At 42.6% G+C, this 21,631-nt stretch overlaps 1 protein-coding gene across 8 annotated transcripts in view; it reads right to left on the reverse strand.

Annotated features, from left to right (window-relative positions):
* The window catches only part of inpp4b (inositol polyphosphate-4-phosphatase type II B), a 538,055-nt gene that overhangs the window by 193,005 nt on the left and 323,419 nt on the right, over positions 1 to 21,631 (reverse strand). For all 8 annotated transcript variants that reach the window (XM_060926513.1, XM_060926515.1, XM_060926511.1 and 5 more), the window contains one exon: positions 4,672 to 4,776. In XM_060926513.1, coding sequence (XP_060782496.1) covers positions 4,672 to 4,776 — 105 coding nt within the window. The remainder of the gene's footprint in view (positions 1 to 4,671; positions 4,777 to 21,631) is intronic.

The following is a 21,631-nucleotide window of genomic DNA, read 5'->3' on the forward strand; positions in this document are numbered from 1 at the left end:
AACTGGGTTAAAAACTCTAACCTTGGTTGAAAAATTCCACCTGACCTGTAATATCTACACCAACAACAAATCAAGCCCTTCTTCTTACTAAGTTGTATGCCTCAAATAGCCTTAATACACTACCGTTCAAAAGTTTGGGGTCACCCAGACAATTTTGTGTTTTCCATGAAAAGTCACACTTTTATTTACCACCATAAGTTGTAAAATGAATAGAAAATATAGTCAAGAGATTTTTCTGGCCATTTTGAGCATTTAATCGACCCCACAAATGTGATGCTCCAGAAACTCAATCTGCTCAAAGGAAGGTCAGTTTTATAGCTTCTCTAAAGAGCTCAACTGTTTTCAGCTGTGCTAACATGATTGTACAAGGGTTTTCTAATCATCCATTAGCCTTCTGAGGCAATGAGCAAACACATTGTACCATTAGAACACTGGAGTGAGAGTTGCTGGAAATGGGCCTCTATACACCTATGGAGATATTGCACCAAAAACCAGACATTTGCAGCTAGAATAGTCATTTACCACATTAGCAATGTATAGAGTGGATTTCTGATTAGTTTAAAGTGATCTTCATTGAAAAGAACAGTGCTTTTCTTTCAAAAATAAGGACATTTCAAAGTGACCCCAAACTTTTGAATGGTAGTGTCTCATCTCATTATCTCTAGCCGCTTTATCCTGTTCTACAGGGTCGCAGGCAAGCTGGAGCCTATCCCAGCTGACTACGGGCGAAAGGCGGGGTACACCCTGGACAAGTCGCCAGGTCATCACAGGGCTGACACATAGACACAGACAACCATTCACACTCACATTCACACCTACGGTCAATTTAGAGTCACCAGTTAACCTAACCTGCATGTCTTTGGACTGTGGGGGAAACCGGAGCACCCGGAGGAAACCCACGCGGACACGGGGAGAACATACAAACTCCGCACAGAAAGGCCCTCGCCGGCCACGGGGCTCGAACCCGGACCTTCTTGCTGTGAGGCGACAGCGCTAACCACTTGAACGGTAGTGTATATTTTCCAAATACGAAGGAAGCTACTGAAAAAATATCTCAGACATATGACCTTGCAGTAACCTTCACCCATTTTGGCTCAATTCCAAATTCTGCTGGTTACAGTGGTAACTCCATATCAATCCTACAAACATTCAAACACTCGTTCTTGAGACAACATGCCAACAAAAATCTTGGATTGACGCATAGACAAACCAAAAAACACCTAGTGATGATGGGATAATCAAAAGGATTCTGTACTGGTTAGCAGAAGCTAAAATGCACCTGATATGAGACTTTGTAAAAAGACAGACAGAGATGATGTACAAGAATGCGTGAACTTAAAATTGGGCTGTCTGGATTTCTGGCACTAGTGCTGAAAAGGGTTCCAGGGTGGCCCTTATTTATATCATGTTTTTAATCCCTTTCCAGATTAATCATTACACGAGTTGAAGGAAATACAGATATAATCTCATTTCCAGTTTTCAGTTTTGGCTTGAGGGAACAAGGAGAATCTTGGTGTACCTAAAGTCCAATTCAGGCTGGATTAGTTTCACATAAGGAGGCGCTAGATGTCAGATGGTTACTGATGAGATCTTTGAATATTTAACAATTATTCCACGAAATCGAGCTGTACATGAGCTGATAGCAGCTATAAGTCATGTACGATGAGACTGAGTGGAATAACTGTTTTATTCTATCCACATTCACTGGATTTTGAGAAACAGAGCGTTTTTATGTTTTTTTCTTTCAAATTTGATCAATAAAAACTTGATACCAAACTTCCGACAAAATAATTTCCGCTTAGAGTGTAAACGAACTGGTGAAATGACAGTAGCAATTGGTGAAAAATGCGATAATTATAATTCTTGAAAAATAAAAAAAAAAAGATATGTTCTTACTATCCAATACTTTCATTCCATATTTTGCTCCTTGGTTTTTTTTTTTTAGTAGTTTTTATTTCGTTCTCGGTTTGTTCAGCAACAGGCTCCGCCATTTTGTTTTTCTCGACTCATGGTATATGATAGCCTAGTAGTAGAGTCACCAATCAGAGTGCACGCTTGCTCATATCCAGTGAATGTGGATCGAATAAAATGCAATATAAATTGGCAAGGACAGTAGATTTTACAACCCCGATTCCAAAAAAGTTGGGACAAAGTACAAATTGTAAATAAAAACGGAATGCAATGATGTGGAAGTTTCAAAATTCCATATTTTATTCAGAATAGAACATAGATGACATATCAAATGTTTAAACTGAGAAAATGTATCATTTAAAGAGAAAAGTTAGGTGATTTTAAATTTCATGACAACAACACATCTCAAAAAAGTTGGGACAAGGCCATGTTTACCACTGTGAGACATCCCCTTTTCTCTTTACAACAGTCTGTAAACATCTGGGGACTGAGGAGACAAGTTGCTCAAGTTTAGGGAGAGGAATGTTAACCCATTCTTGTCTAATGTAGGATTCTAGTTGCTCAACTGTCTTAGGTCTTTTTTGTCGTATCTTCTGTTTTATGATGCGCCAAATGTTTTCTATGGGTGAAAGATCTGGACTGCAGGCTGGCCAGTTCAGTACCTGGACCCTTCTTCTATGCAGCAATGATGCTGTAATTGATGCAGTATGTGGTTTGGCATTGTCATGTTGGAAAATGCAAGGTCTTCCCTGAAAGAGACGTCGTCTGGATGGGAGCATATGTTGCTCTAGAACCTGGATATACCTTTCAGCATTGATGGTGTCTTTCCAGATGTGTAAGCTGCCCATGCCATATGCACTAATGCAACCCCATACCATCAGAGATGCAGGCTTCTGAACTGAGCGCTGATAACAACTTGGGTCGTCCTTCTCCTCTTAAGTCCGAATGACACGGCGTCCCTGATTTCCATAAAGAACTTCAAATTTTGATTCGTCTGACCACAGAACAGTTTTCCACTTTGCCACAGTCCATTTTAAATGAGCCTTGGCCCAGAGAAGACGTCTGCGCTTCTGGATCGTGTTTAGATACGGCTTCTTCTTTGAACTATAGCGTTTTAGCTGGCAACGGCGGATGGCACGGTGAATTGTGTTCACAGATAATGTTCTCTGGAAATATTCCTGAGCCCATTTTGTGATTTCCAATACAGAAGCATGCCTGTATGTGATGCAGTGCTGTCTAAGGGCCCGAAGACCACGGGCACCCAGTATGGTTTTCCGGCCTTGACCCTTATGCACAGAAATTCTTCCAGATTCTCTGAATCTTTTGATGATATTATGCACTGTAGATGATGATATGTTCAAACTCTTTGCAATTTTACACTGTCGAACTCCTTTCTGATATTGCTCCACTATTTGTCGGCGCAGAATTAGGGGGATTGGTGATCCTCTTCCCATCTTTACTTCTGAGAGCCGCTGCCACTCCAAGATGCTCTTTTTATACCCAGTCATGTTAATGACCTATTGCCAATTGACCTAATGAGTTGCAATTTGGTCCTCCAGCTGTTCCTTTTTTGTACCTTTAACTTTTCCAGCCTCTTATTGCCCCTGTCCCAACTTTTTTGAGATGTGTTGCTGTCATGAAATTTCAAATGAGCCAATATTTGGCATGAAATTTCAAAATGTCTCACTTTCGACATTTGATATGTTGTCTATATTCTATTGTGAATACAATATCAGTTTTTGAGATTTGTAAATTATCACATTCTGTTTTTATTTCCAATTTGTACTTTGTCCCAACTTTTTTGGAATCGGGGTTGTAAAACCTTCTGTGTTTTTGTAAACACTCAGGTCCTTCAGTAATACTAATTCTGTAAAGAAGTGTGTGCTGTTATTATCCTTTCATCCATCCATTATCCATAAACACTTCTCCTGTACAGGGTTGCAGGCAAGCTGGAGCCTATCCCAGCTGACTATGGGCAAGAGGCGGGGTACACCCTGGACAAGACGCCAGATCATTGCAGGGCTGACACATAGAGACAAAGAGCCATTCACACTCACATTCACGCTAAATTTAGAGCCACCAATTAGCCCAACCTGCATGTCTTTGGACTGTGGGGAAAACCAGAGCACCCGGAGGAAACCCATGCAGATACGGGGAGAACATGCAAACTCCAAGCAGAAAGACCCCAGTCGGCCACTGGGCTCGAACCCAGAACCTTCTTGCTGTGAGGCAACAGTGCTAAACCACTGTGCCACTGCTATTATTATTATCTCATCTCATATCATTATCTCTAGCCGCTTTATCCTATTCTACAGTACAGGGTCGCAGGCAAGCTGGAGCCTATCCCAGCTGACTACGGGCGAAAGGCGGGGTACACCCTGGACAAGTTGCCAGGTCATCACAGGGCTGACACATAGACACAGACAACCATTCACACTCACATTCACACCTACGGTCAATTTAGAGTCACCAGTTAACCTAACCTGCATGTCTTTGGACTGTGGGGGAAACCGGAGCACCCGGAGGAAACCCACGCGGACACGGGGAGAACATGCAAACTCCGCACAGAAAGGCCCTCGCCGGCCACGAGGCTCGAACCCGGACCTTCTTGCTGTGAGGCGACAGCGCTAACCACTACACCACCGTGCCGCCTACAATCTGAATTATGTGTGATATTTATTATATCTGATTTGGAGAACCTCCATTAAAGAACCTCCTCGAATCTATCTTGAATTCTTCCCGAGTCCTATGTATACATACCTGTTTTCCTAGGACACGTCACCCTCATGCGCTGTGTGTGCAGATTAATGGGGATGAACTCCAGGTATTTCTGAGCTTTGCTGCAGCTCGGCTTGAATGAAGGACCTGAGGACAGAGCAGAGGGCACACACATTAACAACGCATATAATCCAGTCTATTTATTATAAAAAGAACAGCATGGGGCAGTTGCCCTTGCAACCGGAGCCAGTGGCCGAGTTTGGCAACTCCCTCACCATCTGCTTCTGCTGAGTTATGGGGCCACTCAGTCCTGAGGACGAAACAGTGCCTTTTACAAGATGTTTACTTTAGTGGCCTTAGTTTATGCACAGTTGTGATGTAGGAAGTTCAACAGTTCACTTGATCACATGCGGAACAGCCATTTAGATGTCGCTAGGACATTAACTGTGGTTACTAGCCCATATACAAGACCATTTATTGAGTTCACAAAAGCAAGCTTAAAAAAAAAACCACTCAAGATGATGAATTGGACTTTCATTCACAGCGATACAAATAAAAACAAAAATATCATTATTGACCTTGACCGGCTATGGCAGTGACACCTGATTATGTTATGCTTTAGCATGCGGTGCCAAATCCAAACTTTGGGATCAAGTACAGAAATCTGATTATGGATGCATCACAATGAGTGTCTGAAAAAAAATAAAGCCTACATAAGGATCTGTTAATTTGTTCCTTAATCCGGCAAGTAGAGGATTTCATGGATTTACTCCGCTACCTGCTTTGAACAAAACCATCCAATTAAAACCTCCTTGAAAAGATAACACAAAGTCACACAGGGACACTGTGAATGGCTGTCACACATCATGGTCTTTGTGTTTGCTTTAAATATGCAAACACTTTACAAACCCACTACAAAACAACACTAAGCTGTTAAAGAACTTTTAAACTCAGTAAATGCCTGACTTTTCAGCTGTGTACTTAAAGAACTTGAAAAATGAGCAATAAGGTGAACAAACACTATCTGTGAAATAGAAAAGAACATAAGCCATTAGTACACAGGAAATTTCACTCTCCATATGCTCGGTGAGCTCTCACGAGCTACGATCAATAGGTTGGAAAGCCACACGCTTGATAGCAGCACAGCAAAAGCAGTGAAGGATTAACACGGTGTTTTTTTTTAATCTTTACTGTTCTTAAGAGCATTGTGAGTTTAAAGCCCACTTCAAAATATAAAACCCAGGAATGTTTCTGGGTTAACTTTACTGTTAAAGCTGGAGGATTCCTGTTTTCACACATGGAGTCTGGTTCCAGAGCATTTCGTGTTCATACGGATGATGAAAACCACAGAAATAAGCACACAAACGAATGAAACAAAATTGAAGGAAAAAAAAAGATCTTATCAAAAAGTTATCTGTTGTTGATTATGTAAATTCAGAACACATTTTCTACCCCAAATATCCTTAAACCTAAAAAACTTCTCAACCACAGGGCTCTTGAGTGGTGTAACAGACAAGCATATGCGCAGTCATCCAGAGACTGGCGAATTTGAATCATGATGATGCCCCAAAGAGAGTTTGCCACTGTCCCTCCCTGAGTATGCTCAATTTTGGTCTCTTGGGCATCATCTGGGCCCTGCGATAACCTGGCAACTTGTCCAGGATGTACCCCGCCTCTTGGCCAAAGTCAGCTGGAATAGGCTCCAGCTTGCCTGCGACCCTGTAGAACAGGATAAGCGGCTATAGATAATGGATGGATGGATGGATGGATGGATGGATGGATGGATAGACATCATCTGGAGATTGGTGAGTTTCAATCCTTATGATGCCCAAGAGAGAGTATGCCACCCATCCCTCCCTGAGAGTATGGCCAATTTTGGTCTTTTGGGCATCATCCAGAGATTGGTGAGCTTGAATCCTGATGATGCCCAAGCAAGAGTATGCCACCTGTCCCTTCCTGAGTATGGTCAATTTTGATTTCTTGGGCATCATCTGGAGATTGGTGAGTTCATGTTGGCATCATCCAGAGACTGGCTAGTTTGAATTTTGATGATGCCCAAGCAAGAGTATGCCACCCTCTCCTTCCTGAGCATGGTCAATTTTGGTCTCTTGGGCATCATCTGGAGATTGGTGAGTTTCAATCCTTATGATGCCCAAGAGAGAGTATGCCACCCCTCTCTCCCTGAGAGCATGGCCAATTTTGATCTTTTGGGCATCATCCAGAGATTGGTGAATTTGAATCATGATGATGCCCAAGCAAGAGTATGTCACCCATCCCTTCCTGAGTATCATCAATTTTGGTCTCTTGGATATCATCTGGAGATTGGGGAGTTCATTTGGGCATCATCCAGACACTGGTGAGTTTGAATCCTGATGATGCCCAAGCAAGAACATGCCACCCTCCCCTTCTTGAGTATGGTCAATTTTGGTCTCTTAGGTATCATCTGGAGATTGGGGAGTTCAAATCTTGATGATGCCCAAGATAGAGTATGCCACCCATCCCTCCCTGAGAGTATGGACAATTTTGGTGTCTTGGGCATCATCTGGAGATTGGTGAGTTCCAATCCTGTTGATGCCCAAGAGAGTAAAATTGGCCACGCTCTCAAGGAGAGAGGGGTGTACTACTCTATCCCTTGTAAATCCCAAATGACACTGGCCAGTCATGGGCATCTGTGAGCTCATGCATATGGAAGTGGGTGGATAGTGCTTTCCTCCAAGTGTGTCTCGCTGCACCTGATGTTGCCTGAGCAGCAGTTTAAAAAGATGTGGTCGCCTGGCTTCACATGCCATGGAGGAAGCATGTGATGGCCTTCACCCTGCCTAGTTACCGTAGTAGCTGTCATGTGATAGGGAGAGCTATCTGGTGGGCAGGAACTGGTCATGACTAAGTAAGGGAGAAAATTCAAGGAAAAAATTCTTAACCAAGCAACTAACCAAAGGACAACCACATAACATACACTTTTACATGTATACCTAATACCTAAGCATTAAATATACACCTTCATATTTATATGTTGAAGTTTTTTTCTTCTTGAATGTTCCGCCACTGGTAGAACCCAGCTCAGTTACAATAAGTTACTCTAGATAAGAAAGAATTTGTATCATATTATTACTTTTTAGATTTACACTCACCCCCTACAACTAATCTGACAAGGTTTCATTTTACCCTCAAGTCTACTTGAAACATTGGTTGGAACTGTATAATACTTAATCGAGGTAAATGGCTTGGCTTTTACAAAACCCCAGGAGTATACAGCAGAACATTTATGACTAAAACTGTACAGTATGTGTGAAGTGTCTCTAGTGAGTTAAGGTCACTGAGAGGAACACTGCAGTGAAGAGGTATGGCTCAGAAGTCAGATGACTGCAGGGGAAAGAGCACTAACAGTGCTGAAAGTGACCTGTCCCATGAGAACTGAACTTTGATGCATACAAGTGTGTGGTAGACACTCAAACCACAGCACACATCCCCATTACAGAACAAAAGAAACATAAAAGTCACTATCTGTGGTATGAGACCTTGTGCAGAACTTCCTGTTGCTGCTCACATTTTTATAGACTCTCAGAAATGAAACAGGTACGAAACTGTAAAAGGTGTCCACTAAAGCTAACACCTTCTGCACCTTTACTGCATATGTTGTGCATTACGGATCATTTATGCACCTTAAATCTGAAAATTTTACACTACAAAAAGGTGCACTATTGTATGTCCACATTGATTGCCTACCAAACCAGTGACAGGAAAGGTGAAAGTTTAGTATAGTTTTGTTCTGACTGTGCAGGCTCCAGTTTATCTCATCTCATTATCTCTAGCTGCTTTATCCTGTTCTACAGGGTCGCAGGCAAGCTGGAGCCTATCCCAGCTGACTATGGGCGAAAGGCGGGGTACACCCTGGACAAGTCGCCAGGTCATCACAGGGCTGACACATAGACACAGACAACCATTCACACTCACACCTACGGTCAATTTAGAATCACCAGTTAACCTAACCCGCATGTCTTTGGACTGTGGGGGAAACCAGAGCACCCGGAGGAAACCCACGCGGACAACATGCAAACTCCACACAGAAAGGCCCTCGCCGGCCACGGGGCTCGAACCCGGACCTTCTTGCTGTGAGGCGACAGCGCTAACCACTACACCACCGTGCCGCCTCAGCTCCAGTTTATATCAACCAATATTATAATTAACAAACCGATACTTTAAGTGGCTTCATGAGCTTTCAATGGGGGGGGGGGGGGGGGGGGCAAACGTCATTTAGTTTGCGACAAAAACAGTTTCTATCTTATCCAGACTGAACTTTTTCAACTGGGTGACATCTGTAATACATTTTGTGACATCTCCTCACATCCAGGTGCAAGATGGATGAGATACTCCCAGGTTTGTTTGTTTAATCAACCTGAATATGAAACATGATCATACTGTATGACCATTTGTGTGTATTTGGCAGCATCTAATGCTATCTGATTAGGAAACTTGCAGCAATGCAAGTTCTCTTTCATTTATTTCTAGAAAGAAAAAATAATAATTACACAATATTGTGGCACATGTGAATATAAAGTGGCTTTATACCTGTAGCTGACTTGATAATAGCCCCTTTAATCAGCCTGCAGTTTCACACTCTTCTGATTGATTTTATTTTCTTTCCCCTGCTAATGGGCTCCAGTGTAGGCACTGTGGAGACGAAGTTATACAACCCATAACAAGTAAGTGGTTAAGACTCCCATGAAGAATTAATCTTTTTAAGACTCTTTTAAAGGAGAGAATATTGTGTGGTAGGTGACAAAATATGGTGAGTAGGCCAGTTCTTTTTCTGTAAAAGCTGAAATGGTAAGATGACTGCAGCACTGGCCAAAAAACAAAGTCATTTGGTTGGGACTTTTCCTAGAACCTTTAAAAGAGGCACTTAACTCCAGACCCCCATGGAAATTTAATGTAATCCCATCCAAATAGGGCATTACATGCTCTATAGTTTTACTCACTTTTGTTTGTTTGTTTGTTTGTTTGTTTGTTTTTACCTCCAACAACTTTGTTGGAGGACATTATGTTTTCGCCTCCATGTTTGTTTGTTTGACTGTTCCCAACGTAACTCAAAAAGTCATGAACGGATTTTGATGATATTTTGAAGAAAGGTGAGGCATGGGTCAAGAAACATCTCATCTCATCTCATTATCTCTAGCCGCTTTATCCTTCTACAGGGTCGCAGGCAAGCTGGAGCCCATCCCAGCTGACTACGGGCGAAAGGCGGGGTACACCCTGGACAAGTCGCCAGGTCATCACAGGGCTGACACATAGACACAGACAACCATTCACACTCACATTCACACCGACGGTCAATTTAGAGTCACCAGTTAACCTAACCTGCATGTCTTTGGACTGTGGGGGAAACCGGAGCACCCGGAGGAAACCCACGCGGACACGGGGAGAACATGCAAACTCCACACAGAAAGGCCCTCGCCGGCCACGGGGCTCGAACCTGGACCTTCTTGCTGTGAGGCGACAGCGCTAACCACTACACTCAAGAAACATTTGATTTGATTTTGATGCAAATTCAGATATGTATGTGGATCCAAGAGCCAGATATGTATGCAAATCCAGGATTTCTTTTTTTCTTTTCCCCAATATACGCAAATTCAAAAAGTAGTGAACAGATTTTGATGAAATTTGGTGTGCAGCTTTACTATTATCCTAAATTCAAGGGATTTGATTTTGATATTTGGCTTGGTGGAGGTATGCACACTACTAAGTGCCCTTCTAGTTTTTAGAGTTTTTTCCCCCCATTACATCTGACACTGTTAGAAACAGGGGTACAGTATTAGTCCATTTCTGTCCCCCAAGGTACAAGCTACACTAATGTACCCCCTTGGCCTCATTATTGGACTTCAAGGTAACTGTGTGTACCTTTTTAGGGCCAAAAAGGTACATATATATTCCCAAGCAGTATATAAAGGGTACAAATACATACCTTAGAGCGTACTGCCCCAGTCACAAGCTGTTGTACCCCTAAAGGTACAATAATTTACTTTATTTTCTGAGTGTACTGCTCAACTTGTTCCAGGGAGCATTGGTAGTTTAGTGAGAGAACTCCTGCACCAACAGAGACCTGTGTTTGACTTCATATATACTGGGCTGGAGTAGGTCAGTAATTAAGTTTCTGCATTCGTGATCAAGAGGTTGTGAGTTCAGGTCCCAGGGTTCTCAAAGATCCACTGGTGGAGCCCTGAGCAAAAACCCATTATACATACAGCAGGTCCCTGGTTCAATCCAGAGCTCTATTTACTGTCTGATACACCAATATCCCATCCAGGGTGGATTCCTGTCTAACATCCACTGACCTGCAATAGGTTCTGGATCCACCACAACCCTTGTTGTAAGGCAAGACAAGGCAAGTTAATTTAATTAGCATGTTTCGTACAGGGCGGCACGGTGGTGTAGTGGTTAGCGCTGTCGCTTCGCAGCAAGAAGGTCCGGGTTCGAGCCCCGTGGCCGGCGAGAGCCTTTCTGTGCGGAGTTTACATGTTCTCCCTGTGTCCGCGTGGGTTTCCTCCGGGTGCTCCCGTTTCCCCCACAGTCCAAAGACATGCAGGTTAGGTTAACTGGTGACTCTAAATTGACCGTAGGTGTGAATGTGAGTGTGAATGGTTGTCTGTGTCTATGTGTCAGCCCTGTGATGACCTGGCGACTTGTCCAGGGTGTACCCCGCCTTTCGCCCGTAGTCAGCTGGGATAGGCTCCAGCTTGCTTGCGACCCTGTAGAACAGGATAAAGTGGCTAGAGATAATGAGATGAGATGTTTCGTACACCAGATATTTACTGTATGTGCTTTCCATAAATAAAAACAAAATGAACATCCGAAGGTGAGATGAAGATTAAAACAAAGTAGATTGAGTAGAATAAATTCTGAATGAGCTCCAGCTGTTTAATGATCTTTCTGAGAAGTTCAGTTAAGATACCATTATAATAGTCCACTCTACTGGAGATAAAGGCATGGATGGGCTTCTCGAGGTCTCACTGGGACACCAAACCCTTGATTCTGGATATATTTTTAAGATGCCAGAAGGCTGTTTTTGGTGATTGCTTTGATATGGCTGGTTAAGGTGAGATGTGGTTCTGACCAGGGTAAAGTCATTACTGAAGATGAATGAAGGTATTCTGTCTATCAGGGAAAATAAATAACAAAAATAGGTTGCATTATTGACATTTTGACTGCACTCATAAATCCTGAAATTTCATTTGGAATTTTATACAGTGTTAATAAAATGAGAGGCATCTTCTTCATTCAACTTTTTCTCCTGATTGGTAGCATCACGCTTGTGAATACTGTTTTCTCCATTTATTAATTATTTATTTCTTATTTTATATATTTATTTCTGCTAGGCTGACCCATATAAAGTTAAAAAATGTATGAGGTACTCTGGTTTACCCTGCTCAGTAAAACCACAGCTCCTTGTTGAAGACCAAAATTGTTCAATACAGCCAAGCTGTACAAAACTACACATGTCCAACGCTTCACCTTTTCTTCACTCGCGTTTTACAACCCCGATTCCAAAAAAGTTGGGACAAAGTACAAATTGTAAATAAAAACGGAATGCAATAAGTTACAAATCTCAAAAACTGATATTGTATTCACAGTAGAACATAGACAACATATCAAATGTCGAAAGTGAGACATTTTGAAATTTCATGCCAAATATTGGCTCATTTGAAATTTCATGACAGCAACACATCTCAAAAAAGTTGGGACAGGGGCAATAAGAGGCTGGAAAAGTTAAAGGTACAAAAAAGGAACAGCTGGAGGACCAAATTGCAACTCATTAGGTCAATTGGCAATAGGTCATTAACATGACTGGGTATAAAAAGAGCATCTTGGAGTGGCAGCGGCTCTCAGAAGTAAAGATGGGAAGAGGGTCACCAATCCCCCTAATTCTGCGCCGACAAATAGTGGAGCAATATCAGAAAGGAGTTCGACAGTGTAAAATTGCAAAGAGTTTGAACATATCATCATCTACAGTGCATAATATCATCAAAAGATTCAGAGAATCTGGAAGAATTTCTGTGCGTAAGGGTCAAGGCCGGAAAACCATACTGGGTGCCCGTGATCTTCGGGCCCTTAGACGGCACTGCATCACATACAGGCATGCTTCTGTATTGGAAATCACAAAATGGGCTCAGGAATATTTCCAGAGAACGTTATCTGTGAACACAATTCACCGTGCCATCCGCCGTTGCCAGCTAAAACTCTATAGTTCAAAGAAGAAGCCGTATCTAAACATGATCCAGAAGCGCAGACGTCTTCTCTGGGCCAAGGCTCATTTAAAATGGACTGTGGCAAAGTGCAAAACTGTTCTGTGGTCAGACGAATCAAAATTTGAAGTTCTTTATGGAAATCAGGGACGCCGTGTCATTCGGACTAAAGAGGAGAAGGACGACCCAAGTTGTTATCAGCGCTCAGTTCAGAAGCCTGCATCTCTGATGGTATGGGGTTGCATTAGTGCGTGTGGCATGGGCAGCTTACACATCTGGAAAGACACCATCAATGCTGAAAGGTATATCCAGGTTCTAGAGCAACATATGCTCCCATCCAGACGACGTCTCTTTCAGGGAAGACCTTGCATTTTCCAACATGACAATGCCAAACCACATACTGCATCAATTACAGCATCATGGCTGCGTAGAAGAAGGGTCCGGGTACTGAACTGGCCAGCCTGCAGTCCAGATCTTTCACCCATAGAAAACATTTGGTGCATCATAAAACGCAAGATACGATAAAAAAAGACCTAAGACAGTTGAGCAACTAGAATCCTACATTAGACAAGAATGGGTTAACATTCCTATCCCTAAACTTGAGCAACTTGTCTCCTCAGTCCCCAGACGTTTACAGACTGTTGTAAAGAGAAAAGGGGATGTCTCACAGTGGTAAACATGGCCTTGTCCCAACTTTTTTGAGATGTGTTGTCACATCACACATCACATTATCTCTAGCCGCTTTATCCTTCTACAGGGTCGCAGGCAAGCTGGAGCCTATCCCAGCTGACTACGGGCGAAAGGCGGGGTACACCCTGGACAAGTCGCCAGGTCATCACAGGGCTGACACATAGACACAGACAACCATTCACACTCACATTCACACCTACGGTCAATTTAGAGTCACCAGTTAACCTAACCTGCATGTCTTTGGACTGTGGGGGAAACCGGAGCACCCGGAGGAAACCCACGCGGACACGGGGAGAACATGCAAACTCCGCACAGAAAGGCCCTCACCGGCCCCGGGGCTCGAACCCAGGACCTTCTTGCTGTGAGGCGACAGCGCTAACCACTACACCACCGTGCCGCCTGAGATGTGTTGTTGTCATGAAATTTAAAATCACCTATTTTTTCTCTTTAAATGATACATTTTCTCAGTTTAAACATTTGATATGTCATCTATGTTCTATTCTGAATAAAATATGGAATTTTGAAACTTCCACATCATTGCATTCTGTTTTTATTTACAATTTGTACTTTGTCCCAACTTTTTTGGAATCGGGGTTGTAAATGGACAGTGACTGAATGCATGTAGCAGCAACTGCGTGATAATCAAGTTTGTTTTTTAATTCACTGAAATACATTAATGAATAATCCCTTCTTGACATTGCTTATTCTACTGGTAGTTCAATTTTGTTTCTTCCGAGACATATAATGTGCCTGGAGAAATAAAGAATTAAAATCTAAGCTTGAAATTAGCAAAAAATAAAAAAAGTCTATATGTAACCTTAATTATCTCATCTCATTATCTCTAGCCGCTTTATCCTGTTCTACAGGGTCGCAGGCAAGCTGGAGCCTATCCCAGCTGACTACAGGCGAGAGGCGGGGTACACCCTGGACAAGTCGCCAGGTCATCACAGGGCTGACACATAGACACAGACAACCATTCACACTCACATTCACACCTACGGTCAATTTAGAGTCACCAGTTAACCTAACCTGCATGTCTTTGGACTGTGGGGGAAACCGGAGCACCCGGAGGAAACCCACGCGGACACGGGGAGAACATGCAAACTCCACACAGAAAGGCCCTCGCCGGCCACGGGGCTCGAACCCGTACCTTCTTACTGTGAGGCGACAGCGCTAACCACTACACCACCGTGCCGCCCCACCTTAATTATTATCAAGCAAATTATATGCATTTTAGAACAGACTAATCTGATAACAATCTTAAGAATTAAAAATAGCTTGATTATATCGCTTATTAAATTGATTATATGATTATTCCGGCTGTTATTAGATGCCTTTAATCATTTTAAGCATTAAAATTATTCTCTTCTATTTCGAGCATTAAATGTGCAAAAACGTACAGTGTATATATTCTGTATAATAAGAAGGAAAGTTTGTTTGTTTATTTGTCTTGAGCTAACGTCATCATTTCTTGATGGATTTTCAACATATTTGGCAAGTAGGTCCGTGGATGACCCGGAATTTTGCAGATATAAACAGAATTCATATATGGGACCCAGGATGGTCCCTGGGGGGCACAACATCCACCCACCCCCTCCCTCAATGTCTTTCACGTTACATTTATCAACACAAACTCTCAACAGATCTTCACTAAACTTGGCACGTAGGTACAGGAGATAGCCACAATTTGGAAGAACTCAGAAATTCCGTATTTGGGCCCCAGGGGGTCCCTGGTGGGCCCCTGGGTGGTGGATGTTTGGATTTTTGTTTGTCTCAGGTTGACATCACCATTTCTCGATGGATCTTCACTAAATTTGACATGGAAGTCTGGGGGCAACCCAGAATTTTGCAAAACACGGGCAACGCCGGGTAACCTGCTAGTATTCTATATTTAATAAACCATATATTTGCTTGATTATCATAATTACATCCAGTATCAGTCAAAGGTTTGGACATGCCTTCTAATTCAGTGGTGTTTCTTGATTTTTATTATTTTTTTATAAAAATAATGATTTATAAAATAAATAAAAACAATATAAAATAAATGCATAAGTATAATAAAAATATTAATATAATAAAATATAAAATGTATAAAAATATAAATCATAAATTATTATACAGGCGGCACGGTGGTGTAGTGGTTAGCGCTGTCGCCTCACAGCAAGAAGGTCCGGGTTCGAGCCACGTGGCCGGCGAGGGCCTTTCTGTGCGGAGTTTGCATGTTCTCCCCGTGTCCGCGTGGGTTTCCTCCGGGTGCTCCGGTTTCCCCCACAGTCCAAAGACATGCAGGTTAGGTTAACTGGTGACTCTGAATTGACCGTAGATGTGAGTGTGAATGGTTGTCTGTGTCTATGTGTCAGCCCTGTGATGACCTGGCGACTTGTCCAGGGTGTACCCCGCCTTTCGCCCGTAGTCAGCTGGGATAGGCTCCAGCTTGCCTGCGACCCTGTAGAAGGATAAAGCGGCTAGAGATAATGAGATGAGATGATGATGAAATTATTATACATATGGGCCACTTTTTCCATGGAATAAAAACATGTTCTATTCCCTTCTAGTGGGTTTACTGACGGCATGCAATTTTGTTATCATATCGCTTATCCTGCATGGATTACGCCACTCTTCCCAATGGAGAATGAGCATGCAATATTGTTATAATATTGCACGTTGTCAAGACAACACGACGTCACACGCGAAGCTCCAATGCCAAAACTTTTCTGTTGCGCATGCGCACAATCATTTCTTTGTCGGCTGGGAGAGAGAGAAGACGGGGTTAATTCAATGCTCGGTTTAAGCACTAAATAAATAAACTGAAAACTGAAACTAAAGATGCGCTGAACACCCAAAAGGCTACCAAAACTTCATTATATATTCTTCAGGCATATTTACAAGAGAAAAACATACCAATGGACATTAAAAAACTGGAAAAGACACACGTCGGAGATGTAAAACTTCCGCACTAGTGAGTGACTGTGACAGTTTGTATACAAACATGGCCACGAGGTTTGTGTCATCAAAAGCTGATGATTTAAAGAGAAAGACATGCTAAACACCCGTAAGGCTACAAAAACTTTACTGGATATTCTTCATGCATATTTACAAGAGAAAAACAGTCCAACGGACATCGAAAAACTGGAAAAGAGAGCAATAGTGGAAATATAAAGTTCCACTTGGAGGTGAGGAAAAGTGACGGAGACTTTTACAAGAGGACTTCACTCAGCAAAGCCCTTTTGTTTTGAACAACTGCAATGTAACAATTAACTACGACCAAAAGTAACTTTGAACTCGAACTGTCAACCTGTAGATAGCTTGTATATAAGTTGGATTGTTGTTCAGGCTTTTTGGATTTGTAACATTTTTATTGTTAGAACTTGGACTTTGTACAGTACATTGGATTGACAGAACAATGAATTACATTTGATCAGAATCAGCATTCAATATTGGTAAGTTACCGCCCTGTTCTTAACTTTTTGTAAAATCTATAATTGTTCCATCAAATGTGTATAATAATAATAATAATAATAATAATAATAATAATAATAATAATAATAATAATGGCTGGTTTTTCATGGTATAGCAGATATATTCCATTCAGCTACTCGTTTTCGACTCGTTCAATATCATGCTAGCTGAATGGAATATATTTGATATACCACTCAAAGCCAGCCAATATTATTTAAATATATAATATAAATATAATACATACAATTTACAAATAAATAAATATATAAGAGTGATTCCACGCTTATGGGTACTGAAATGGGGACATGAACTTATTCACCTAAAACCATTTCTTTTTTTACCATCAGGTCACAAAACATGTAATCTTTAATGAATGATATGTTATCTTTTAACTTTAATTTTCTGAGATGTAATAAAAACATATTTATATGCCAAAGTCAAGCCTATGAGTTCCAAAATGATGTCTGTTACATTACTTCTGTTACGATTGTCCATCTCGCGTCTGTTACAAATTAATTACAATCTAGCTATATACCATGTTAATCTTATTGAAAGAATGTGTATGTTTATTCTACTACACATGTTTATTAATTATATTTGCTAAAACATCACCTTCCTATGTTTCAAAAAAGTTAAAATTGAGAATATATATGTCCACAACACTTCTGTTACGTTCTGACTTTGGCATATAAATATGTTTGTATTACATCTCAGAAAATTAAAGTTATCTTTTAACATATCATTCATTAAAGATTACATGTTTTGTGACCTGATGGTAAAAAAAAGAAATGGTTTTAGGTGAATTTTTAAAAATAAGTTCATGTCCCCATTTCAGTACCCATAAGCGTGGAATCACTCATAAATATATATAAATAAAAAAAAGAAATAATTAATAAGTAATGATGGATGTCATTTCTCTTTACTGAGTTGAACAGTTCTTGACATAAGAATGTGGTGTGTCTTCAGTATTGTTCCACAATGTAATCAAAACTGAGAAAACCCTATGAATAAGTAGCTGTGTCCAAAGTTATGGCTGGTACTGTACAGTATATAATAATATTTCCTTATGCTAAGATGTCATTATTTATTTGTGTGGCTTATTTGCAGAACATTGCCCAATACTCCATTCCACGTTTTCCTGTCAGCAGGAAAAATACAGCCCTGGTGGTGGCACTAGCAGTGAAGGCTGGTCCCTGGGTGATCAGGCAGTGTTTGTGTGGCACTGTGACATGGCCCGTCTGGCTCTCCCTCCCTCTTGGGAAAACTCACAGGCTAATGGAGCTGCCACAGTGGCATTAGCCCCATCATGCCCTCCATCTGTGAGGCCAGCTGCTTGTGGAGGCAGGAGGGGGAGGGAAACCCTGCTACTCTGACCCTCAGATACTCAGCTGCGGGGGTAAACACAACTTTGTAGGCAAAGAAACACCTGTACGCTCTCATTAGTGTACGTTTTCTTTTTGCTCTTGCTGCAGAACACACTGTTAAAACCAGAGCGTGGCACAGATCACCTCCGCACAGCATGTGTCTGGTTCACGAGCGCAGCCTCAGGGGCCCTTCATCAAACGGCTGGAAAAATCTCCCTGTGCTTTCTCAGTGTCTCTCCTGCCTGAGCAGTGGGAGGCTCACACCGGCAGAGCCGTATGGCCAGCCGCAGGGCTTCAGCTCAACCCACAGCTGGCCAGTGGAGCGCACAGCAGTGATCAATGCAGCTGGAGCTCTGGGTTCACTTTGAGTGTTCTTCAATGAGCTCCTCCAGCAGATGCTGTTGTGCTTCCCACAGTGTATGAGTGTGTCTGGTGGTGGTGAAGGCTCTCTGCATAAATAGTGGCTGCATTGTGCACAAATTAAGCCTAAACAAACCTTGTGTTACAGTTACTGTGAATCAATAATGCATCGCAATGCAGGTACTTTGCACCTTGGTTATGTGTCTTTTTTCAAAGCATCTGATCTATGACGCTTAAAGCAAAGCACCTCTTGTTTTGTATTAGATGCTGTAAGCTCATTCACTTTTTCCAATAAAACTTGCACTTGCCAAGATTTGTCCCCCATTTGCCATTCTGATGTGCAAGAGATATTGACTCTCGGCTCTGCCTGCTGCAATTAAAGATTAGATCCTGAAACTTATGCAAGGCTGACACTTGCACGACTTTTGGCCACGATTTTGTCGTGGCAAGTCGTGCCATTTTGGGGCACGAACTGCGAGGCTCCCGCACTGTTCACGACTAGTTCACGACGAGTTCACGAATGCGTGCCCGTCCACATTCACGAACTGGCACGACGAGTTCACGCATAGTTTGCGCATAGTTTACGCACTTCCCGCATCGGCACGACGAGTTCACGACGAGATCACGAACAGTTTGCGCATAGTTCACGACCCGGTCGCGAAATTTTGTCGTGACCAAAATTTTGAACATTTCAGAATTCTCGTCCCGACATGGCACGCAGTCACGACGGGTTTACGCACACTTCACGCCAGTTTACGACTAGTTTGCGCACTGGCACGACTCGAGTCGTGCCAATGCATGCCACGGAATCGTGCAAGTGTCAGCCTTGCATTATACGGTACCTATCCAATATTACTTTCATTAAAAGCTGCAAAACTTTAATTAAAAAAAAAACCACTTCACAGTTAAATTTCTTGTGTGTTTGTATGTCTAGGCATGTTTATACACTAAATCTCCAAAGGTTTGTGGACACCTGACCATCACACCCATATGTCCTTGTTGAACATCCCATTCCATGCCCATTTAGTCCTCCCTTTGCTGGTAAGATAAACTCCACTCTTCTGGGAAGGCTTTCCACTACATTTTGGAAAGTGGCTGTGGGGATCTGTGTTCATTCAGCCATATGATGATGACGATGATGGTGTTTGTCCTCCAGGGTCGAAGATGACCATGACTTAAATTTGGTGGGTGGTGGTTGTGGGTGGGTGGTTGGAGGTGACTGATGAGGCCAATCTGGGCATGTTGACATTCCACGTGCCAAAGTTGAGTACCTTCACTATCTTTTTGTTGTATTTCGACTGCTAAATGGGATCCCCGCCAGCCACGGTGTGCTCGCCAGGGTGAGGTGCAGCAGGCTATGTTTGGGGCACCTTTTCTAGCCCCTTCCTCCATGGAGGAGAGCAGAGCAAATCCTAAACAGGATTGCTCAGATACCTAGGGGGCTGCCAAACCCCACTGCTGCTTTGTTCCAGCAGAAAGCAACCCAATGCCCTTGGCCACCTCTGTGCAGGTTTGTGACTACAACTTCCAGTGTTTCTGCACCTGCTGCTTCACCACTTGCCATGACTTGCACATGACTTGGATTAGACTGAGGGAGAGTTGCGCAGCCGTCAGCCTCACTTTCTCATCCTGACCTAACTGGGTCCAGGGGCAAGACAGAATCGAGACGGCTGGAGCTAGGTCAGGATGCAGTGGATGGCCAACAGTGTTCTACATGTTGCACTGTGCCCTGATCATGCTCCACAAATGCTTTGCTGGGTCTGCTTTCCTGCCCGTTGAACCACCAGGTGGTGGTCTCCTCCACGTAATCTGCCGAGTCCAGGCTTCAGTCATAACCCAGACCAGGGGAGAGCAAGAGGTTGCTAGTGCTTGCTCAAGGAACCACCCCAGGCTAGTGAAAGGAAGGAGATGCCTTACTACTCCCTTGCATGGTGGTCAAGGACAGCACATGCCCACTGCCCTAATTCAGCTATAAAAGCATTAGTGAGATCAGGCACTGATGTCTTGTAAGGGTTCCAGTTCATCCCCGAGGTGTTCAGTGGGGTTGAGGGTCAGTGCTCTGAGCAGGACAATCAAGTTCTTCCACTCCAAACTTGGCAAACCATGCCTTCATGGAGCTCGCTTTGTGCATTGTTCATTATTCATGCCTGAACAGGTTTCAGCCTCTTAGTTCTATTGAAGGGAAACTGTAATGCTACAGCATACACAGATATTCTATACAATGCTGGGCATCCAAATTTGTGGCAAACGCATATGGGTGTGATGATCAAATGTCCACAAACCTTTGCCCATATATATCTTGTATATCTTGTTGAGGACCAAATGTCCCTCAAACAGACACCTGGCAACAAATATAAATTATAAATTAGTATATATTTTTTGAAGTATAGCGACCTTTCGAAGATTAGAAACAACTCTGCACATCAATCTGATGAACAAATTACTATTTTATGAGATGATGCAAAGTTCTGGAAGCAGATGAAGAACATTTGGAGTGAGCCCTGTCTTATTTACAGAGCTAAACAAAATGCTGCCGGGCTAGCTGAAGAGTAGTGAGACAGAGAGAGAGAGAGAGCGAGAGAGAGATTCTGTGGTGAAGCAGAATTCTCTAAATACCAAACCCTCTCTTTCTAGCAAAAGGTCACCCTGCGTATTATTCCTAATAACACGGGGTATCAATAATTAATACCATGCAGTTGAGTTCTCCGAGCTGGCTAGATTACGTCCGGGCCCTGTGACTGAGTGCAGGAAAGCCAAGGTGGAGGAAAGGCAGGAGGAGATGGAGCAAGGCTTTACTGATTTACAGCAAACGAGATTAGAGGTGGGTGCAGCAGGCTGTCAGGAGCCATAATGCTGAAGCCTGAGCTCCATCAGTCATGCGGCAAAACA

This window comes from Neoarius graeffei, chromosome 7, assembly GCF_027579695.1.
Source record: "Neoarius graeffei isolate fNeoGra1 chromosome 7, fNeoGra1.pri, whole genome shotgun sequence".
In the NCBI taxonomy this organism is placed as follows: domain Eukaryota; kingdom Metazoa; phylum Chordata; class Actinopteri; order Siluriformes; family Ariidae; genus Neoarius; species Neoarius graeffei.